Source organism: Sturnus vulgaris, unplaced genomic scaffold (genome assembly GCF_052056855.1).
Source record: "Sturnus vulgaris isolate bStuVul1 unplaced genomic scaffold, bStuVul1.hap1 Scaffold_141, whole genome shotgun sequence".
Lineage (NCBI taxonomy): Eukaryota > Metazoa > Chordata > Aves > Passeriformes > Sturnidae > Sturnus > Sturnus vulgaris.
Genome location: NW_028276063.1, coordinates 586,692 through 606,963, shown reverse-complemented (window position 1 = coordinate 606,963; position 20,272 = coordinate 586,692). Strand labels below are relative to the sequence as shown.

At 55.2% G+C, this 20,272-nt stretch overlaps 2 protein-coding genes across 2 annotated transcripts in view; one reads left to right on the top strand and one right to left on the bottom strand.

Moving 5' to 3' along the window:
- Nucleotides 1-20,272, bottom strand: part of LOC148219388 (uncharacterized) — a 198,893-nt gene that overhangs the window by 38,666 nt on the left and 139,955 nt on the right. The window lies entirely within an intron of this gene.
- On the top strand, nucleotides 11,110-13,354 carry LOC148219391 (uncharacterized). Its single transcript, XM_088157629.1, has 2 exons — nucleotides 11,110-11,367; nucleotides 11,554-13,354. The coding sequence occupies exons 1-2, from the start codon at nucleotides 11,223-11,225 to the stop codon at nucleotides 12,738-12,740; spliced, it is 1,332 nt and encodes a 443-aa protein (XP_088013755.1). The 5' UTR covers nucleotides 11,110-11,222; the 3' UTR covers nucleotides 12,741-13,354.

Below are 20,272 nucleotides of genomic sequence, written 5' to 3'. Positions count from 1 at the left end.
GAGAATGAATTAATTAATGCCAAGGGAAATTGATGAGGGCCAGACTGGACACAAGGACAAAGGAATTTCTCACCCAGGGAAGGGCTGTGGTGAAACACATCCCCCAGAAGGAGTCTGGGGCAGCCCAAGGCTTTGTGTGTCCAGGCAGAGGCAGGCAGGAGGCAGAGCTGTCAGCAAAGGAAGGGGCCAGCGAGGTGGGGCAGCCGGGGGATGACGACAGCCTGCAGGGACAGAGGCGCAGGGCATGGACACCGTAGGACAGCCTGGGCTGCAGAGGGCACAGGGATGGGCAGCAGCTGAAAGGCCCTGACACAGCCAACTCCTGCAGCACTTGGGCCATGCAGGCTGGCCCTGGGCCTGAGGCCAGCAGGGGACAAGTGAGCCTTGCTGTGCTGGGGCCTCATTGCCTCCTTGTCCCTGCTCAGCAGCCTGGCAGGGGCCGCCCCATGGTGCTGCCCTTGGCATTGCACATGTCCAGAGCCCAGTGGGCCGGGAAGAGCCCTGAGCAATGAGGGAGGGACAGGATGTGCCTTGCCAGGGGCTGGGGCTCAGCCCTTGGCCCTTTGCATTCCTGAAACACATCCAGGTTTGCTCAGCATCACAGACACCTTTCCCTTGTTTGTCCCCCCTGTCATCACTGCCTCCAGTGTTCTGCTCTAATAGGAACCTGGGGACACAATCTCAGTCGTGTCCCTCAGTGGGACCTATTAAAATTTCAAGAAACTTCAGTGCTTCAATTTAAATTTGAGTTATTAAGAAGACTTTTTGAACACTCTCTCAGGGACTGAGTCTGATGTAAACTTCACCAAATACCTGAGAATTTCATTCAAGTCCTTGTGCTGCTGAGCTGGGCCAGGCTCCTGGCACAGAGGAAGCTCCCATGCTCAACCAAGAAGATCTTCAAAAAGACATTTGTGCTGAGGAGCAGCTCCTCTGCCAGCCCAGCAGGGCTGAGGGCACTGCCTGCAGGCACTGAGGGCACAGGAGCCAGGCACAGACAGGCTCAAGGCAATCAGGACTGGGAAGACATTGAGCTGAGACTGCACTTGGGGAAACATCTTCACAGCCCTGGACATGGTGAGTGTGTGGATGCAGGGCAATGTCCCCTGTGCTCCTGGAGGCATCTCCTGGAGCCAGCACAGCCCACAGCCTGGGGGATGTGTCAGGAGGACTCTCCCCGTTTCTCTGAGATAGAGGCAGAAGAGGAGGAGGAGGAGGATGTGCTGCAGAGCGGGGCTGCCCTGGGCACCGTCAGAGGGACAGGCCAGGACGGCTCCTGCTGCCAGGGACGGCTGCAGGGGCTGAAGCTGGGGCTGCAGCCAGGGCTGCCCAGGGCTGTCCTGCAGAGCAGCTCCTGCAGCTCTCAGGGCTCTTGGCCAGCCCAGGCCATGTGCCACCTGCCAGGGACAGCTCTCAGCCTGCCTGGGAGCTCTCCAAGGACTGTGGGGAGAAGTTGGAGGTGGAAGTAGCCATCCCCATCAGGGCAGAGTCCTCCTGCTGTGGAGATGGTGCTGCTTGGCCAGGGCTGCTCTCAGCTTTCTCCTCAAGGCAAGGCAAAGGGGCTGTCAGCTGTGTCTGTGCCACTGAGCCTCCTGCACTGTCCCACTGGGGATCAGCAGATCTACCTCAGATTTCCCTCACAAAGTGCCTCCTCACCCTCCTCTGCCTACAGACAGCAGCAGCAGCTCCTTGTCTTGCAGCATCTCTGTTTGTGTGAGCTGCCCTTAAGGCCCTGCTGCCAGGGAGATGCCCCTGGGCAGTGCCCTGTGCTGGGAGGGCTCTGCAGGGCAGAGCTGAGCCCCCAGGGCTGGGCTGGGCTCTGGGAGCGGTGACAGTGACAAGCCTTGGATACACACAAACAGCTCTCAGTAGGTAGCAGAGAGCCAGACCAACTCTTGGTATCCCTTCCTGTTCAGCTACACAGGGCAAGAGAGAAGAGTTTACAGAGACTGACTTTGAAACTGGACCGTCCAAAAACGCCACTTTATTTTTCCAGCACATTTTAAGTCTGATCACCCTGAATTAGAGGGAGGTTTAATAAGCAAAGGGCAACTGTGTGGGACCAGTAGGTGGGACTGCACTGGGGCACAGGGAGCCCTGTTTTCCCTCTGGGTTCCCCAGTGTTCAGGCTGAGAGCAATGCTGAAGATGAGGCACAAACTCAGCAGCAAAAACATGAACTCAAAAATAGAACAGTTTAGCAAATGACTGCCCAAAGTAAGAGAAGTAAGTTTGAAGGGATTCCACTGAACATTTTATAGGATTGGCTAAAACAAGTTGGTCCCAATTTTATCAATACCTTCTTTCAACAGTCCCCGATGCCTAGAGTGCAGAAATGTCCAACAGCAGCTCCATCAGCCACTTCCTCCTGCTGGCATTGGCAGACACGTGGAAGCTGCAGCTCCTGCACTTCTGCCTCTTCCTGGCCATCTCCCTGGCTGCCCTCCTGGCCAACGGCCTCATCATCAGCGCCGTAGCCTGCGGCCACCACCTGCACACCCCCATGTTCTTCTTCCTGCTCAACCTGGCCCTCACTGACCTGGGCTCCATCTGCACCACTGTCCCCAAAGCCATGCACAATTCCCTCTGGGACACCAGCAACATCTCCTGTGCAGGATGTGCTTTACAAGTGTTTTTCTTTACGTTCTTCATGTCAGCAGAGTTTTCCCTCCTGACCATCTTGTGCTACGACCGCTACGTGTCCATCTGCAAACCCCTGCACTACAGGACCCTCCTGGGCAGCAGAGCTTGTGCCCAGCAGCAGCTGCCTGGGCCAGTGCCTTTCTCTATTCACTGCTGCACATGGACAATACATTTTCCCTGCCCCTGTGCCAGGGCAATGCCCTGGGCCAGTTCTTCTGTGAAATCCCTGAGATCCTCAAACTCTGCTGCTCCAAATCCTATCTCAGGGAACTTGGGCTTCTTGCTGTTAGTGTCTGTTTAGCTTCTGGACGCTTTGTGTTCATTGTTTTCTCCTATGTGCAGATCTTCAGGGCTGTGCTGAGGATCCCTTCTGAGCAGGGACAGCACAAAGCCTTTTCCACCTGCCTCCCTCAGCTGGCCATGGTCTCTCTGTTATTCAGCACTGCTTCATTTGCCTACCTGAAGCTCCCCTCAGTCTCCTCCCCATCCCTGGACCTGGCACTGTCAGTTCTGTACTCAGTGGTGCCTCCAGCCCTGAACCTCTTCATCTACAGCCTGAGGAATCAGGAGCTCAAGGCTGCAGTGTGGACACTGATGATTGGATGCTTTCAGGAGCACTGAACTGTTGGCAAAATTATGCAAATCACTTCTAATAAAAGTAATTTTTGATAGTTCTTGTTGATTTGCTGGCGCGGTTTTTTTCCCTTTCTTTTACTGGTGAAATATTGTCCACAAATAAACATCATTGTGCCATTTCTCATTTTGGTTCTCTCCATATTCCCTGTAGCCAGAGACTGTTAATGAGGAGCTGTGGCCTCGGTGGCTTTAATGAATTAAGGATCTCCCAGCAAAGTTTTCTCCAGAGATGCCCCTTCTGTTCCCTTCTCTGGAGCTGCAGCAGCAATGTCTGTGTGCAGAGCTGGGGGCAGATCAGTGCTGGCACAGCAGCTGTGCCCAGCAGCAGCAGCACTTGGTGCTGCCAGTGCTGCTCCCGTGCCACTGCCCCGCTGCCCTCCTGGCCCTCGTGTTGCTGCAGGGCCTGAGTGCTCTGGGGACCGGGCACAGCCCTGGGGGTGGCAGTGCCGGGGCTGCAGCAGGGACAGGCCATGGGCACTGCTGGGGCAGAGCTGACGCCTCAGGGCAGGGCCTGGGGGCTCCAGGCTCCTTGGCCAGGCTCTCTCCACAACACTTGGCCAGCCCAATGCTGAGCACAGAAAAGCCCCGGGAGCAGCCCCAGGCTGGCCGTGGGCAGGCTGGGGGCAAACAGCATGGCTGGTGCTCTGCAAGCTCCCTGCAAGGGGGACACCCTGGCAAGGAGCAGCAGAGCAGGGGCTGATCCATCCCCACTGTGCTGGACACCCCTGGGCAGTGTCCCAGAGCGTCCTCATGCACCTGCCAACAACATCCCCCCTCTGCAGCCCTGGCCTCTCTCCCAGCTCACACAGGAGCCGCATCCTTGCAGGCACACACACGGCAGCACTGGCTCAGGAGCCCCTGTTTGCATTGCACACAGCAGGGTCAGCACCTCCATGGGGCTGCTGTGGGGACATGGAGCTGAGTGAGCACAAATGCCATCAGCCCCTGGGGCCAGCAAGGGCTGGGGGACGGCAGGGAAACCACTCAGCTTTGTCGTGGCCTCTGGAGTCAGCCAGAAAGTTTGTTCCCATGAGCTGTGAGTTTCCTGTCCTACTGCAGATGTTGTTGCTCAGAGCCAGGGCTGCCTGGCAGCCACCCCCAAACTGCCCTGAGCATTTCCTTTGATTCACTTTTGCTTTCTTTCCTCTTTCCTGATCCAGATTGCTTCTTCTTGCCCACCCCTGTCCACTCCCATTCAAACAGCCCCTCCTTGTTTGTCCCTTCTTCTCTGGCCCCACTCCCCATTTCAGTTCCTGAGCTGGCACCATGGGAACATCTCTTGGGGAGCAGGATCATCCTACAAGTGCTGCAGGAATTGTCTCCAGGGTCCTGCAGTGTCAGGTGCTGCTCCCTTGCCAGAGGCACCACAGGCCAGGGGGGCACATCTGGGCTGCTGTGTCTGGGTGTGGGGCTCCCTATTGTGGGCAATGAGGAGGGGCTGGGGAGGCTCTGCAGGACTGATAGGATGGGCTTTGGGGCTGGGGTGGAGGAGCTGAGGGACCTGAGCTGCTGGACCTTGTGAAGAGGAGGCCCAGGGCTCATCCTGCAACTGCTCCAGGGGTGGTTTCAGAGAATCACAGAATCAGCAAGGTTGGAAAAGACCTTGGAGATCATCAAGCCCAGCCTGTGCCCTGACACCACTTTGTCTCTCTGAGCCTCCTCTTCTCCAGGATAAACAACCCCAGCTCCCTCAACCACTCCTCACAGGACCTGTTTTCCAGACCCCTTGTTGCCCTTCTCTGGACACACTCCAGCCCCTCCATGTCCTTCCTAAATTGGGTCCCCAGAACTGGACACAGCACTCGAGGTGCTGCCCAACCAGAGCTGAGCACAGAGGAAGAATCACTGCCCTGGTTCTGCTGGACACACCATTCCTGCTCCAGGCCAGGAGCCACTGGCCTTCTTGGCCACCTGGGCACACTGCTGGCTCATGTCCAGCCTGCTGTCCATCAGTGCCCCCAGGTCCCTTTCTGCCTGGCTGCTGTCCAGCCACTCTGTCCCCAGCCTAGAGCACTGCTGGGCTTGTTGTGGCCAAAGTGCAGGACCCAGCACTTGGTCTTGTTAAACCTCACCTTGCTGGATTTGGGCCCTGGATCCAGCCTGTCCAGGCCCCTCTGCAGAGCCCTCCTGCCCTCCAGCAGATCCACACTCACACCCAGCTTGGTGCCATCTGCACATTTGCTGATGCTGCACTCAATGCCCTCATCCAGATCATCAATGCAGATATTGAAATCCACGCTGGCTGGCTCTGATCCCTCAGCCAGCCTGGAGGTGCCCTGTGATGGCACTCAAGGTGATCTGTTCCATCACCTCACCAGGCACCCAGGTCAGGCTGACAGGCCTGCAGTTCCCCACATCCTCCTTCCAGCCCTTCTTGGGGATGGGCTCACATTGGCACCTCCAGTCCTCTGGCACCTCCCTGCTGAGCCAGCACTGATGAGAAATGATGGAGAGCAGCTTGGGGAGCTCATCCAGCAGCTCCCTCATCCCCCTGGGATGGGTCCCATCTGCTCCCACAGACACCTGTGAGCATCTGAGTGGCTCAGCAGGTCCCCAGCTGCTTCCTCCAGGATTACAGGGGGTCTCTTCTGCTCCCTGTCCCCATCTGTCACCAAAGGATTACACTTGTAAGGACAAGCTGTCTTCTTGTTGAAGACTGAGGGAAAGAAGGGCTTGAGTATCTCAGCCTTTTCCTCATCTCTGGTAACCATATCCTCCCAAGTAGAAGTTGAGGTTTTCCTTGTATCTGCTTTTGCCATTCATGTATTTATAAAAGCATCTTTATTGTCCTTCACAGAGTTGGCCAGGTTAGGTCCTAATTAATCTTTCACCTCTCTGATTTTCTTCCTGCATGACCTAGCGACATCCTTAAACACTTCCTGAGTTTCCTGCCCCTCTATCCAAAGTTGATGTAGCCCCTTTTTCCCCCTGAGTTCCTGCAAAAGCTCCATGTGCAACCAGGCCAGTTATTGTCCTTGCTGGCTTATGTTTTGGCACATAGAGTCAGTCTGCTCCTTTGCCTTCAAGAAATTTTCCTGAAGTATGTCTATCCTTTCTGGATTATTTTGTTTTAAAGGGATTCTTCACTTAGAAATTCAGGACCTGGTTTAGAATTTCCCATATCTACATCCTGAATAGGCCCAAGTCTGCAATGGGTTCTCAGGGAACCAGGGCCCCATTGTGACAAAGCATGGCCTGATGGAAACCCGGTGCCTCTGGGACATCTCCAGCCTCGGAGGAAGCAAGTGTCCATTGTGACACAGCACAGCCTCGTGAATCACAGGAGAGCACAGTGACACCATGGGATCCTGGGGAGCCAAGTGTCCATTGTAAACACAGCGGGGCCTCATGGAAGCCAGGAGATCATTGTTAGGACACACTGTCAAAATTGGACCTTGCTTCTGTGAGATTTCATTGCCCCACAATGTTCTCCTGGGTTCCAAGAGGCCTCGCTGTGTCTCAATGGCCCCTTGCTTCCACGAGCCATGGCAGGGTCCCCCTTGCCCCTGGGTTCCATCAGGCTGTGCTGTGTTGACAACTGACACTTGCTGCCATGAGATTCCATTGTGTCACAATGGTGCCCATGTTTCCATGAGGCTGTGCTGTGTCACAATGGGCACTGGATTCCACAAGAGCTGGCAATGTCCCAATGGCAAAAGGGTTCCATGAGGCCATGCCATGTCACAACTGCCTGTGGCTTCCATGAGATTCCTTTGTGACACAGAGATCTCCTAGACCCCATGAGGCCTTTGTCTGCCACAGAGGTGTCTTGTTTCTAGAATGCCTGGCAATATTTCTGTGGCCCTTGAGTTCCATGTGGCCTCTGTCTGTCAGAATTGACCGCCCTTTGCTTGGCCCCGCCCCTTTCCCTCACAGTTCCCGCCCTTTCCTTGACCCCGCCCCTTTCCCCTCACAGTTCCCGCCCTTTCCTTGACCCCGCCCCTTTCCCCTCACAGTTCCCGCCCTTTCCTTGACCCCGCCCCTTTCCCCTCACACTTCCCGCCCTTTCCTTGCCCCATCCCCTCCCAGTTCGGGGCTCGGAACGGGGGAGGAGGAGGAGGGAGGGAGGAAGAGGCGGAGCGGCAGCAGGAAGCAGGAGCAGAGAAGGAGCGAATCAAGCGCGCGGCCCCGGAGCTCCCTGAACTCGCAGCCCCCCCCGAGACCATCGCCCCTCATCCCGCAGGTGCCCGGGGAGGGGGAGCTCGCCCCGAATATCCCGGGGATGTCCCTGGGTTTGGTGTTATTTTTGGGGGGGATATTTGGATGTTGCAGGGCTGCAGAGGCGCAGATGGCCCTCGGGGGGACATCGGGGGGTCCCCGGGAGGTGTTTTTGGGGGTCCCGGTGGGTGCCGGCAGAGCCCCGGCGGGGCCCGGGGGGATGCGGGTCCCCCCGCGGTGGGGGTTGGGCTTCCCGGGCCGGGCCCTGCGAGCTGTGCCGGGGCCAGGTGGGGAGCGGCGGGATCGGCGGGGGGACACCGGTTTGGGGGAGCCCCGGGAGAGCCGCGGCTTCCCTGAGCGGGAGCCCAGAGACAGGAGAGCCCCAGAAGGGCAAAGCGGGGAGCCCGAGAGGGGGGGACCCCTGGGATTGCCGGGACCCCGGCGGGGGGTGCTGGGGCTGGAGGGGCGGCATTGCCGGGAAAGGGGTTCGGGGGTGCGGGAGCCAGGAGTGGCTGCTCCCAATATGAGCCCAGTCGCTCCCAGTATCAGCCCAGTTGCTCCCAGTATGAGCCCAGTTGCTCCCCCGGTGTGGTTCCAGTTTCCTCGGAAGTCCCAGTATGAGCCCAGTCACTCCCAGTCATTTCCTATTATGATGCAATTGCCCCCAGCTCGGTCCCAATTGCTCCCATTTTGCTCCAGTGTGTTCCCAGTTCTCCCAGTTTCCCCTAGCACAGTCCCAGTCACTCCCAGTACAATCCCAGTATGAGTCCATTATGATGCCAGTCTCTGCCAGCAGGGTCCCAGTGACTGACACTTCCCCCAGTTGCCCCAGCACGGTCCCAGTTTTTCCCCCAGGACATTCCCAGTCGCTCCCACTTAGGTCCGAGTCACCACCCCTATATTTCAGACTCTCCCAGTATATCCCAGTTGCCCTGAACAATCTTGTAGTCCTTCCCAGGCACTCCCAGTTACCTCAGCATGGATCACTTGCCCCCAGTTTGATTCCCAGTTGCTCCCAGTGTGTGTGCAATGTGCTCCCAGCATGGGCCGGGTAGCTCCCAGTAACCCAGAGTCAGGGTCCAGCCACATCCACTCTAATCCCAGTATGACTGTAGACACTCCCAGTATGATCCCAGTATGATCCCCATCACTTGCAGTCTAATTCCAGTTACTCCCAGTCTGATGCCAGTGGTCCCCAGTGTGGTCCCAGTTGCTCCCTGTCAATGCCAGCATGACCCCAGTAGCCTCCAGTATAATCCCTGTGCCTGCCTGTCTCTCCCAGTATATCCCAGTCACCCCCAGCATGGTGCCAGTCACTCTCACTTCTTCCCAGCTGCTTTCAGCAGGATTCCAGTTGTTCACAGCCACTGCCAGTCCATCCCAGTATGATTCCAGTCACCCTTGAAGTGATCCCAGTCTCAGCCAGCATGTACCCAGGTGCTCTCACTTTGATCCCAGTATGATCCCAGTTGCTGCCAGAACAGTTCCAGTTTCTCCCAGTTCTTACCAGGATAATCTCTAGAATAGCCCCAGTCTCTCTCAGCAATGTCTCACTTTCTGCCAGTGTCCCCCAGTGTGGTTCCAGTCTCCCCAGTATGGCACCAGCTGTCCCCAGCTTTGTCCCAGCTATACCCAGTGTGATTCCAGTTCCCCCAGTACGGTTACAGACACTCTCATTATATCCCAGTTGCCCCAGTAAGGTTCCAGTTCGCTCAGAATGATTCCAGTCTTTCCCAGTTACTGACAATTGTATCCAGCCCGATCCCAGTTTCTCTCAGTTGTCCATGCTCCCTGTCACTCCCAGTCTGGGCCCAATTGCACCCAGTCACTCCCAGTATGGTTCCAGTCTCTCCCAGTACAATCTGCTGTACCCAGTCCCCCCCAAATACGGTTCCAGTTATCTCCAGTATGACCACAGTCACTCGCAGATCCTCCCAGTATTATTCCAGTCATGCCCAGAGTGACTCTCTGTCACTCCCATTGTGGGCCCAGTTGCTCCCAGTTACTCCCAATATGGTTCCAGTTGTGGCCAGCACTTTTCCTGTCACTCCCAGTCTGCTTGCAGTATGATCCCAGTCATTCTCGCATATTCCCAGTACTATTCCAGTCACTCCCAGTATGATTCCAGCTAGTTCCAGTTACTCTCATTTCCCCTCACTGTGGTTTCAGTCTCTCCCAGTGTATCCCAGTTGCCGCCAGCACGTTCCCAATCACTCCCAGTTGTCCTCAGCTGCTTCCAGACTGATCCCGGTTGCTCACAGCCTCTCCCAGTCACCCTCAGTGCAGTCCCAGTGTCTGCCAGTATGATCCAGTAAGATGCCAGTCTCCCGCAGCATGGTTCCAGTTGCTCCCAGTTCCAGTGCGATCCTAGGTGCCCCTAGCATAGTCCCAGTCACTCCATAGATGATCCCAGTCCCTCCCAGCATGATCCCAGTCATGCTCAGTTGCCCCCAGTATAGAGTAGTAGCTCCCACTGACTCCCCAGTATCCCTCAGTGTGTTACAAGTTCTCCCAGCATGGTCCTGGTTTTTCCCATTGTGGTTCCAGTCACTCCAGTAAGGTGACAGACACTGCCAGTATATCCCAGTTGCTCTCAGCATGCTCGTAGTCATTCCCAGTGGCTCCCAGTGTCCCCAGTAAGGTTTCCCCCAGCCCCAGCGGGTGGGAGCAGCCGAGAGCCCCGCGCTGCCCATCCCGACCTGTCCCGGCTCCATCCCCGCTCCTCCCGCGGGCTGCGAGGGCTTCGGGAACGGCCCCGAGGGTGTCGGTACTCCTGGGGGAGGAGGAGGAGGGATGGAAGAGGAGGGATGAAGGAGGAGAGCGAGAAGGGATGGAAGCAGGGGAAGGAGGGAGAGTTAGGGAGGAGGAGGAGGAGGGATGGAAGAGGAAAGACAAAGGAGGATCAAGAAAAGGAGGAGGAGGAAGGAGGTCGAGCGCTCCCTGAATTCATAGGTCCCCCATCCATGGGACCATCGCCCCCACAGGTGACTGGGGAGGGGGAGCTCGGCCCAGATATCCCAGGGGGTCCCTGGGTTGGGTTTATTTTGAAGGGATGTTTGGAGAATGCAGAACTGCAAAGCTGAGCAGAAAATGCCCCTTGAGGGGACACTGGTGGGTCCCCAGGAGGTGTTTTTGGGGTGTTCTTGTGGCTGTGGCAGCAGAGCCCTGGTAGAGAGCAGGGGGATGAGGGGTCTCCCCTGCAGTGGGGGTTGTGTCTGCCCTAGTTGGGCACCGTCACCTCCAGCCCAGAGCCGGGGGCTGCGAGACCACGAGGGAGAGCCAGAGGGGGGAACCTGGGGACCCCCAGAGTGGGGAGAGTGGAGAGGGGCAATACCAGGACATCAGGGAACCCCGGGAATCTGGAGGAGCAGAGCCCTGTGTCCCCCAGGACCCCAAAGTGGGGAGCCCAGAGAGGGGGGAGCGCCGGGATTTTGGAACCCTCAACAGCCTGGAGAGGGGCAGGGGGGACTCCCTGGACCCCCTGCACCCCAAAGCAGAAAATAAGGGGAGAAGGGACCCCAAAAACACCCAGCATCCCTAAATGGGGAGAGGGAAGAGGGGGGAACTTTTTGGATTGCTGGGACTCCCAGCAGCCTGGGGAGGGCGGGGACCGAGTAGATGGGGGACCCCCAATACAAGCGTGACCCCCAGTAGCTGAGACAGGGGGGAACCCCCAAACACCAAAGGGGAGGGACCATTCCCAGGAACCCCTGGGAGGCATTTTCAGGGCTGAATGTTGGTGTTTGGGAGGTTTTATGGACCCGAGATGCTCGGGGACTTGTAGAGATGGAGTTGGGCAGGAGGAACCCGCAACACAACGCACACATCCCTTGTTTTTCCCCAAACCAGGATTTCCCATTCCCAACCCTTGGCCCGATGGAGAAGGAGGAGGCTGCGAGGAAGATGAAGATGGCCTGGGAGCCGCAGGCAGGTGAGGAGGAAGTCAGTGCCCCTTTCCCCCTCTGTCCTGCTCCATCTCCCAGCCCAGCACGGCCCCCGGCTGCAGGACAACCCCGCTGCTGACACCGTCCTGCCGGGGACGCGCTGGGGGGATCTCCTTCCCCTTCCCTCTGGCACGGAGGCAAATCCCATCCTCTGCTTGTCCTTCCTGCCCCAGACAAGGAGCTGAGCACGGAGAGCAGGGAGGACAAATCCCCGCGGCAGAACCTCGTGGAAGAGGCCGTTTGGAGTGGCTCCACGGCGCAGGAATGCAACGGGGAGGAAAAGCCACGGAGATCCCGCACGAGGAGGGGCTGCAAACGCAGATGGCGGGGATCTGAGGAGGAAAGCCCCAGCCTGGGCCGGGGGGGCAGCTGGAGATGGAGCCAGAGCTTGGAGCTGGTGGTCCATGAGCAGATTGGTGATGGGGAGAAGCCCCACAAGTACTCGGAGTGTGGGATCAGCTTCAGATGGAGGAACAGCCTGATCCGCCACCAGAAGATCCACACTGGGGAGAGGCCCTATGAGTGTGGGCAGTGTGGGAAGAGCTTCACTGAGCGCAACACATTGATCTGCCACCAGAACATCCACACTGGGAAAAGACCATACAAGTGTGAGGAGTGTGGGAAGGGCTTCAGGCAGCGTTCCCACCTGATCAGCCACCAAAGTGTCCACACTGGGGAGAGGCCCTATGAGTGTTCTGAATGTGGGAAGAGGTTTCCCACCAGCTCCAATCTTCTCCAGCACCAGCGGATTCACACAGATGAGAGGCCCTTCCGCTGTCCCAACTGCGGGAAGGGATTCAGGCACAACGCCACTCTTGTCACGCACCAGCACTTGCACACCGGGGAAAAGCCCCACGAGTGTGAGGAGTGTGGGAAGAGCTTCAGGGACAGCTCCAGCCTGATCCGCCACCAGAGGACCCACACTGGGGAGAGGCCCTACAAGTGTGAGCAGTGTGGGAAGAGCTTCACTGAGCGCAACACATTGATCCACCACCAGAACATCCACACTGGGAAAAGGCCATATCAGTGTGGGGAGTGTGGGAAGGCCTTCAGGCAGCGTTCCCATCTAATCTGCCACCAAAAGATGCACACTGGGGAGAGACCCTACGAGTGTTCCAAGTGTGGGAAGAGGTTTTACTCCAGCTCCCATCTCCTCTGGCACTTCCAGACACACAGGGAGGAGAGGCCTTTCCAGTGCTCTGATTGCGGGAAGGGCTTCAGGCGAAACTCCCACCTCACCAGACACCGGCGCATCCACACTGGGGAGAGGCTCCACGAGTGTGAGGAGAGTGGGAAGATCTTCATTGTGTGTGACAAATTAATCTGCCACCAGAAAATCCATACTGGGAAAAGGCCATAAAGTTTTGGGGATTCAGGCAGCGTTCCAACCTGATGTGCCACCGAAAGATCCACACCAGGGAGAGCCCCTTTGAGTATCCTGAGTGTGGGACGAACTTCTCTCAGAGCTCAGCTTTGAACAGACACCAACAGAGGCAGCATTAATGCAATCCCTGTAAATACCCCTAGTGCAAGAAAATCTTGTGTGCTGCTCCAACTCCATCCCCCACTGCAGAACTCATGTTGAGCTGAGCCCTGGTGACCCACATTCCCTGGGATCCATCTGGGGAAGACACCTGGCTGGTTATCCTTTTGTTTTGGCCTTAGTTTTTCTCTCTTCTCCATTTCTTTTCACACCAAAAGCCAAGAGGATTTAGGTCACCTAAAAACCTCTCAAATCCCTCTGAAAGTACCTCAATTTTAATCCAAAATGGCTCAATCCAACTGCAAAGTGGATCCTCAAAACAAATCAATTCCCCAGGAACCTTACTGGATTCCACAGCCACCAGGGTGAGAAGGGGTTGGAAGGAGATTGGGAGAAGTGGGATCCAAATTTGGAGCGCTGGGATTGGGATTGTGTGGGGCTGGCTGCCAAGGTATGGATTTGATAGTAAATAAAAGTTTCACAATTCCTGATTTCTGTCCCATTCACTTCCAGTCAGTTGCAGTTCTGTTTTCAGTGGCACCTTCTCATCTGATTGTGTTTGTGTCCTCCTTTCTCTCCTGCCTCTCCCTGCCTGCTCTGTTTCTGTCTCAGGGTCTCCCTTGATCCAGGGCAGCTCCCACCAAAGACCCTCCCCTGATTTAATTCCCAGTGCAGGAGCTCCAACAGCCATGGGTGAAGTTAGGAAGGCTGGCAGTGAAATGTCCCTGTAAGATCTTGCTGCACTTGGCTTTTGGCCCCTTCTGAAGAGCTTTGCCTTCAAGGGCAGGAACATCTTTTTGTGGCTGGGAACTGGAATTCCAGACCCTGGCAGTGTGAGCCATGCAGGAGCATCCAGACTGGGATCATGGGGGCTGGGATCACATGGACTGGGATCCTGCAGACTGGGACTGCACAGACTGGGACCAGTTGGATCAGGGCCAAACACAGTGGGATTGTACAGACTGGGATCACATGGACTGGGATTGTACAGACTGGGATCACATGGACTGGGATTGTACAAACTGGGATCACGTGGACTGGGACCATATGGACTGGGATGGCTGCACCAGAACGATGGGAACCGAGGCTGTCCCACCCCACCCAGGGGTCCCTCCTGGTCCTGCCCAGTCCCGTGCGGGGGCGCAGCCAAAACTCCCCGGAGTGAACGCGGAGATCCCGGAGCGCTGCCGGTGTCGGTCTCTGTCCCAGTGCTGGTCTGGGTCTCATTCTCAGTCCTACAGCGGTGCCAGTCTCAGTGCCAGTGCCGGTTCTTGTTTCACTCTTGGTCTTGGTCTAATTCGTGGAGTGGTCTCGGTCCCAGTGTTGGTGCTGGTGTTGATCCTGTTGTGCTCCCAGTGCCAATCTCAGCCTCAGGCCCGGTCCCAGAGAGGTGCCAGTCTCGGTGTTGGTGCCGATGTCAGTCTCAGTGCTTGTTCTGGTCCCACTCTGTCTCAGTCCTGGAGTTCTCCCAATGCCAGTGCTGGTACCAGAGCCATTCTGGAGCTCTCCCAGTGCCGGTTCCTGTGTCAGTGTGAGCCTCAATTTTGGTTCCAGTGCCAGTTCTGGTGCTGGTCACAGTCTCAGTCTTGGTCCTAGTCCTAGTTCCAGTGCTAGAGTGATGTTGGTCTCAGTTCTGGTGTTGGATCTGTTCTCACTCTTGGTCTCGGTGTCCATTCTGATTTTGGTCTCATTCTTGGTGCTGGTGCCATTTCTTGTGACAGTCTTGGTCCCAAAGATTTTAGGCCTATTTGGGTGATTTTATACCAAACTGGGCAGGTTTAGGCTGGATTTTAGGCCACATTTGGACTCTGCAAGGCTCATGTGTATGATTTTAGATCGCCTTTGTGTGGAGTTGAGGCCTGTTTGGCTGATTTTAGCCCAAACCTGGTAGATTTAGGCTGGATTTCTGATCTTTTCTTGGAGATTATAAGCCAAACCAGAGCCTTTTAGGACTGCGTGGCCCTTTGGCCTGGATCCTTCCCATCACAGTTCCCGCTCGTTCCTTGGCCCCGCCCCTTTCCCTCACAGTCCCCGCCCTTTCCTTGGCCCCGCCCCTTTCCCTCACAGTCCCCGCCCTTTCCTTGGCCCCGCCCCTTTCCCTCACAGTCCCTGCCCTTTCCTTGGCCCCGCCCCTTTCCCCTCACAGTTCTTGCCCTTTCCTTGGCCCCGCCCCTTTCCCTCACAGTTCCTGCCCTTTCCTTGGCCCCGCCCCTTTCCCCTCACAGTTCCCGCCCTTTCCCTGGCCCTGCCCCTTTCTAGTCACAGCCCCGTCTATCTTTAGCCTCGCCCCTTTCTTTCTGACCGAGCCCCTGTGTTCACCACGCCCCTTTCCCCTCCAAGCCCCGCCCATCTCAGGGCGCGTTCCTCTCGCGCATGCTCAGAACACTCGGAGGTGCCTTCCGGGCGCCGCCATCTTTGCTCCCTGTCTGCCTGCCCGGCTTCAGCATGTCCGAGAGCTACGGTGGGGCTGGGGGGGATCCATAGGGGATCTATAGGGGATCTATTGGGGACTGAGGGGGGGTCTGAGGATTTCTATAGAGGATTTGGGCTTGCTAATAGAGGATTTGGGGTCTCTGGGGGGTCTCTTATGGGTGATTGATAGATCTATACGGCATCTATACACTACTTGGGATTTTACGGTCCTGGGGGGGTTCTGGGGGACTTATACGGACTTTATAGGGGATTTGGCCTTGTCTGTAGGGGATTTGGGATGCTCTGCAGGGTCCCTAACGGGGGTTTGGGTGGTCTATAGGGGATCTATAGGGAACCGGGGTGGTTTTACGGCGCTGGGGGTGTTCTGGGGGTCTGTATAAGGGATTTGGGCTTGTCTGTAGGGGATTTGAGGAGCTCTGGGGCATCCTTAAATAAGGTCTGGGAGGTTTATAGGGGATCTGTAGGGGACTGGGGATCTCTATAGGGGATTTGTGTTTGTCTATAGGGGATTTTGGGGAGTCTGGGAGATTCTTAAAAGGGGTCTGGGAGGTCTGTAGGGGATCTATAGGGTCCAGGGGGATTTCAGGGTCTCTACAGGGAATTTTGTGGTTCTTAAAGGGAATTCTTGGGAATTTTGTGCTCTATCCAGGGAATTCTTGGGGTTCCTGTAGGGAATTCTGTGGCTCCTATTGAGAACTTTCGGGAATTTTGGGGTCCTTAAAGCAAATGTGGAGGTCTCTTGGGAACTTTGGGCTCCCCATAAGGAAACGTTGGGGTAATTAAAGGGAATTTTGGATTGTCTGTTGGGAATTTTTGGGCCTATATGGAGAATTGTGTGGTCTCCACTGGGATTTTTTTAGAATTTTGGGTCCAAACATGGGACTTTTTAGGTCCCTATTGAGAAGTTTTGAAATTCTGGGCTCCTCAAATATAATTTTGGAGGTTCCCCTAAAAGTTTTTTGGGGTCCCTATGGTTATGAATGATATTCTATTTTTCCAATTTATCAAGCAACGAGATTAAATGTAGCAGCAAATTTTTAATAGTAACAATTATAATTGTACACAATCAAAGTATTGGAGATCAATACAATCGAAGTATTGAATCCATATATTTTAGGATAAGTAAAATTTGGCAGTGAGTAATTTAGTATAATTGAGGTTCATATAAAGCATGAGCAAAACCGACCAGGGAGGGCCCCCCCAACCGGGGATACGGGGAGGGACTCGCCCCTCCTCACGTACCAAAGCATCAAGGCTAACAATCCCCCTTATATACTATATGCTACACAAGTGTCTGGAAAACTCCTCCTAGTTTCTATTCCTAAAGTCTACGTCACTGTGTGTACGGAGCATGCTCTACTGATGGGTTAGGGGGTCTCTCATCCTTTTGAGGGTTTTATTTCTGATGAAGGCTCGTCGTCTTCATCAATGACCGAGCTGTGACCTGCAGGTAGTGCATGCTCACTATGTGACTGAACAGATGTTTTCCATAAGACTCTAATTAAATCCCATGCCTGGAATCGTCTCATCTTGGCCCATTTCAAGGTTGAAACTCTATTTCTTGATGCTGCTTGTCAGACCATTGTCCTTCTACTATTCCCTCCAACACTCTTACCCTCTCACTCTGTAACAATTGTCTTCTGTTGATCTAAATAAAATTTTGTTAATATAGTTACAATTTAATTAGCACGAATCACATTTATCACACAGTTCGAGCAGAACACTGGAGGCAGTGATGGCAGGGGGGACAAACAAGGGAAAGGTGTCTGTGATGCTGAGCAAACCTGGATGTGTTTCAGGAATGCAAAGGGCCAAGGGCTGAGCCCCAGCCCCTGGCAAGGCACATCCTGTCCCTCCCTCATTGCTCAGGGCTCTTCCCGGGCCACTGGGCTCTGGGCATGTGCAATGCCAAGGGCAGCACCATGGGGCGGCCCCTGCCAGGCTGCTGAGCAGGGACAAGGAGGCAATGAGGCCCCAGCACAGCAAGGCTCACTTGTCCCCTGCTGGCCTCAGGCCCAGGGCCAGCGTGCATGGCCCAAGTGCTGCAGGAGTTGGCTGTGTCAGGGCCTTTCAGCTGCTGCCCATCCCTGTGCCCTCTGCAGCCCAGGCTGTCCTACGGTGTCCATGCCCTGCGCCTCTGTCCCTGCAGGCTGTCGTCATCCCCCGGCTGCCCCACCTCGCTGGCCCCTTCCTTTGCTGACAGCTCTGCCTCCTGCCTGCCTCTGCCTGCCCACACAAAGCCTTGGGCTGCCCCACACTCCTTCTGGGGGACGGGTTGCACCACAGCCCTGCCCTGGGAGAGAAATTCCTTTCTCCTTGTGTCCAGTCTGGCCTTCATCAATTTCCCTTGGCATTCATTCTTTCTCAGGCTGTTTTCTGCTATATCAAAAGGATCCACCGTCTCTGAAACTGACCTTCAACCCCTCCCAGGGCTCTCCTTTGCTCTCCTCAGTCTCCACTCCACTGAGCACTGAGTTCCTTTGCCCCTACACAGTGCTCCTATGCTTGCAGCCTCCAAACCCCACCTGGGGAGATCTCTGGGCCCTCTTCAAGGTCTTGGCAAAAGAGAACATTCTGCTCATAGTCTAAGAAAATCACCAGACAACAAGGCAGGACCTGTCTGTCCTGGCTACATTTTTCTGGGTGCAGTCCTCGGATAGATGGAATTTTAGCTGTAGAATCCCAGTTTTGGCCATTGACACCTCGGTGAGAAGGGCAGTTCTTTTCCACTGGAAGGAAAACGCAGAGCCCCATGTTTGGTGGCAGATGAGAGACTGCCTGCAGGAGGCCAAGGCCAGCCAGAGCTGTCTGTCCTGGCAGATTTTGGCTTGAAGAACCCTTGCAGATAGAGATTTTCTTAGGGGGAGTAGCAATTTCAGCCTTGGGCAGCAGGAAAGAGGGATGGTTTATTTCCCTAGGAAGGAAAGCACAGAGCCCCAGTGCTCCAGAGGCTGATGAGAGGCAGCCCTCGACATGCCAGGGTCAGCCAGACCTGCCTTGTGGCCCCCAGGAGGCCAAACCATCCAGACCCATTCCATGTCCCCTTGGTTCCATGAGGCCCTGTAATGTCACAATGTTCTCCTTGCTCCTGAGGTGTCACAATGGCCCCTGGCTTCCATGAGGCCCTGCAGGGTCACAATGGCCCTTTGGTTCCCCACAGTGTCACCATGGTCTCCATGATTCCATGGGGCCTTGCAATGCCACAATGATCTCCATGGATCCACGGTGCCCTTGGGCTGCACCAGGCCCTGGAATGCAACAATGGCCTCTTGGTTCCACACAGCCCTGCTGCTTCACACTGGGCCCTTGGGACCATGCAGCCCAGCAGGGCCACAATGATGTCCTTGGTGCCACGAGGCCCCACAGTGTCACCATGGCCCCTTGGATCCACGGAGTCCCCAAGGTGTCACAATGGTCTCCACAGGAAGGAAACAACCGAGCCCCAGTGTTGCAGAGGCAGATGTGGGGCAGTCACCAGAGGCCAAGGACAGCCAGACTTGATGGTATTTGCAGATTTGTCTGGGAGTAATACCTGGATATGCAGAATTTTAGAGGTACAATACCAATTTCAGTATTGACATGGACATCTGGAGGAAAAGGATGGCTCTTTTCCATAGGAAGGGAAGTATGGACCACCAGTGTTTCAGGGACAGATGAAAGCCAGCCATCACAGACCCAGTCCAGGCAGACCTCTCTGTTCTGGCAGCTTTAGTCTGAAAGCAATCCTTGGATATAAGGAATTTCAGAGATGGAATCCTAATTTTGGCTATTTCTGCGTTGATAAGAGGGATGTTTTTTGCCATTGGAAAAAAAGCACTGAGCCCCAGTGTTCCAAAAGCAGGTATGAGGCAGTCCCCAAGAGATAAAGGGCAGCCAGACCTGTCTGTCCTGGCAGCTTTCACTTGGGAGAAATCCTTGGATGTACAGAGTTTTGGAGGTGGAATCCCAATTTCAACCACAGCTGCCTGGTCGAGGTGGATGGTTTCACCATAGCAAAGGAAAGTGAGAAGCCCACGTGTTTTGGAAGAAGATGAGAGGTGGCCACCCTTAGGCCTAGCCAGCCTGACTTGTCTTTCCTGGTACCTTTCATCTGGGATCTATCCTTGGACATAGGGATTTTTAAAGGTGGAATCTCAATTTTGGTTGTGGATGCCAGGATTGGAAGAAGAGTTGTTCTCATTAGGAAGGAAAGCACAGAGCCCCAGTGTTTCAAAGGCAAATGAAAGGCAGTCTTTAGGAAGCCAAGGCCAGCCAGACTTGACAACGATGGCAGCTTTTGTCTGGGAGCTGTCCTTGGATATAGGGAATTCTGGATGTGGATTCCCAATTTTGGCTATGGGCGCCTGGACATGAAAGGTGCTTTTTTTCCCATAGGAAAGAAAACCACACGATCCCAGTGTTTCAAAGTCAGATGAGAGGTGGCCTCTGGGTGGCCAAGGCAGCCAGATCTGTCTGTCCTGGCAGATTTCACCTGGGAACAATCCTTGCATCTAAGGAAATTTGGAACAGGAATCCCAATTTTGGCCATGGGCACCTGGAGGAGAATGACAGTTCTTTTCCATAGGAAGGAAAGCACAGAGCCCCAGAGTGGGAAGACAGATTGAAAGGATAGTACAGAAGGCAATCTCTCCCAATGAATTACAGCTGTACTGATGACTGAGGAGTGGAAACATCTGTGCCTGCCCAAGGAGTTGGGTTGTTCTAAAAGAGTGGGTTAGCTGGCTGACCCAGAGTCTGCTGCAGTTTGGGATGGAGTCTGCTGGCTGTGCTGTGAGGAGGTAAGGGACATGCAGTCGTGCAAGAGACAGATAAGGTAAGAAGATGTTGTGGGAGGGTGTCCTGGGGTACAATGCAAAAATGTGTATTCTATCACCATCTGTTAAAATGTGGGAGGGGTGGTGATCCTTATCTCTGTGGGAGATATCCTCTGCTGATGTGCCATCTGGTAAGATGGGGGGATGATCATCCTTATCTTT

Excerpts from the sequence above, each read along its gene's own strand:
- LOC148219391 (XM_088157629.1), top strand. The coding sequence starts at position 11,223 with ATGGAGTTGGGCAGGAGGAACCCGCAACACAACGCACACATCCCTTGT. Across the intron at positions 11,368-11,553 it reads GGCCTGGGAGCCGCAGGCAG|ACAAGGAGCTGAGCACGGAG; the intron begins GTGAGGAGGAAG and ends TTCCTGCCCCAG.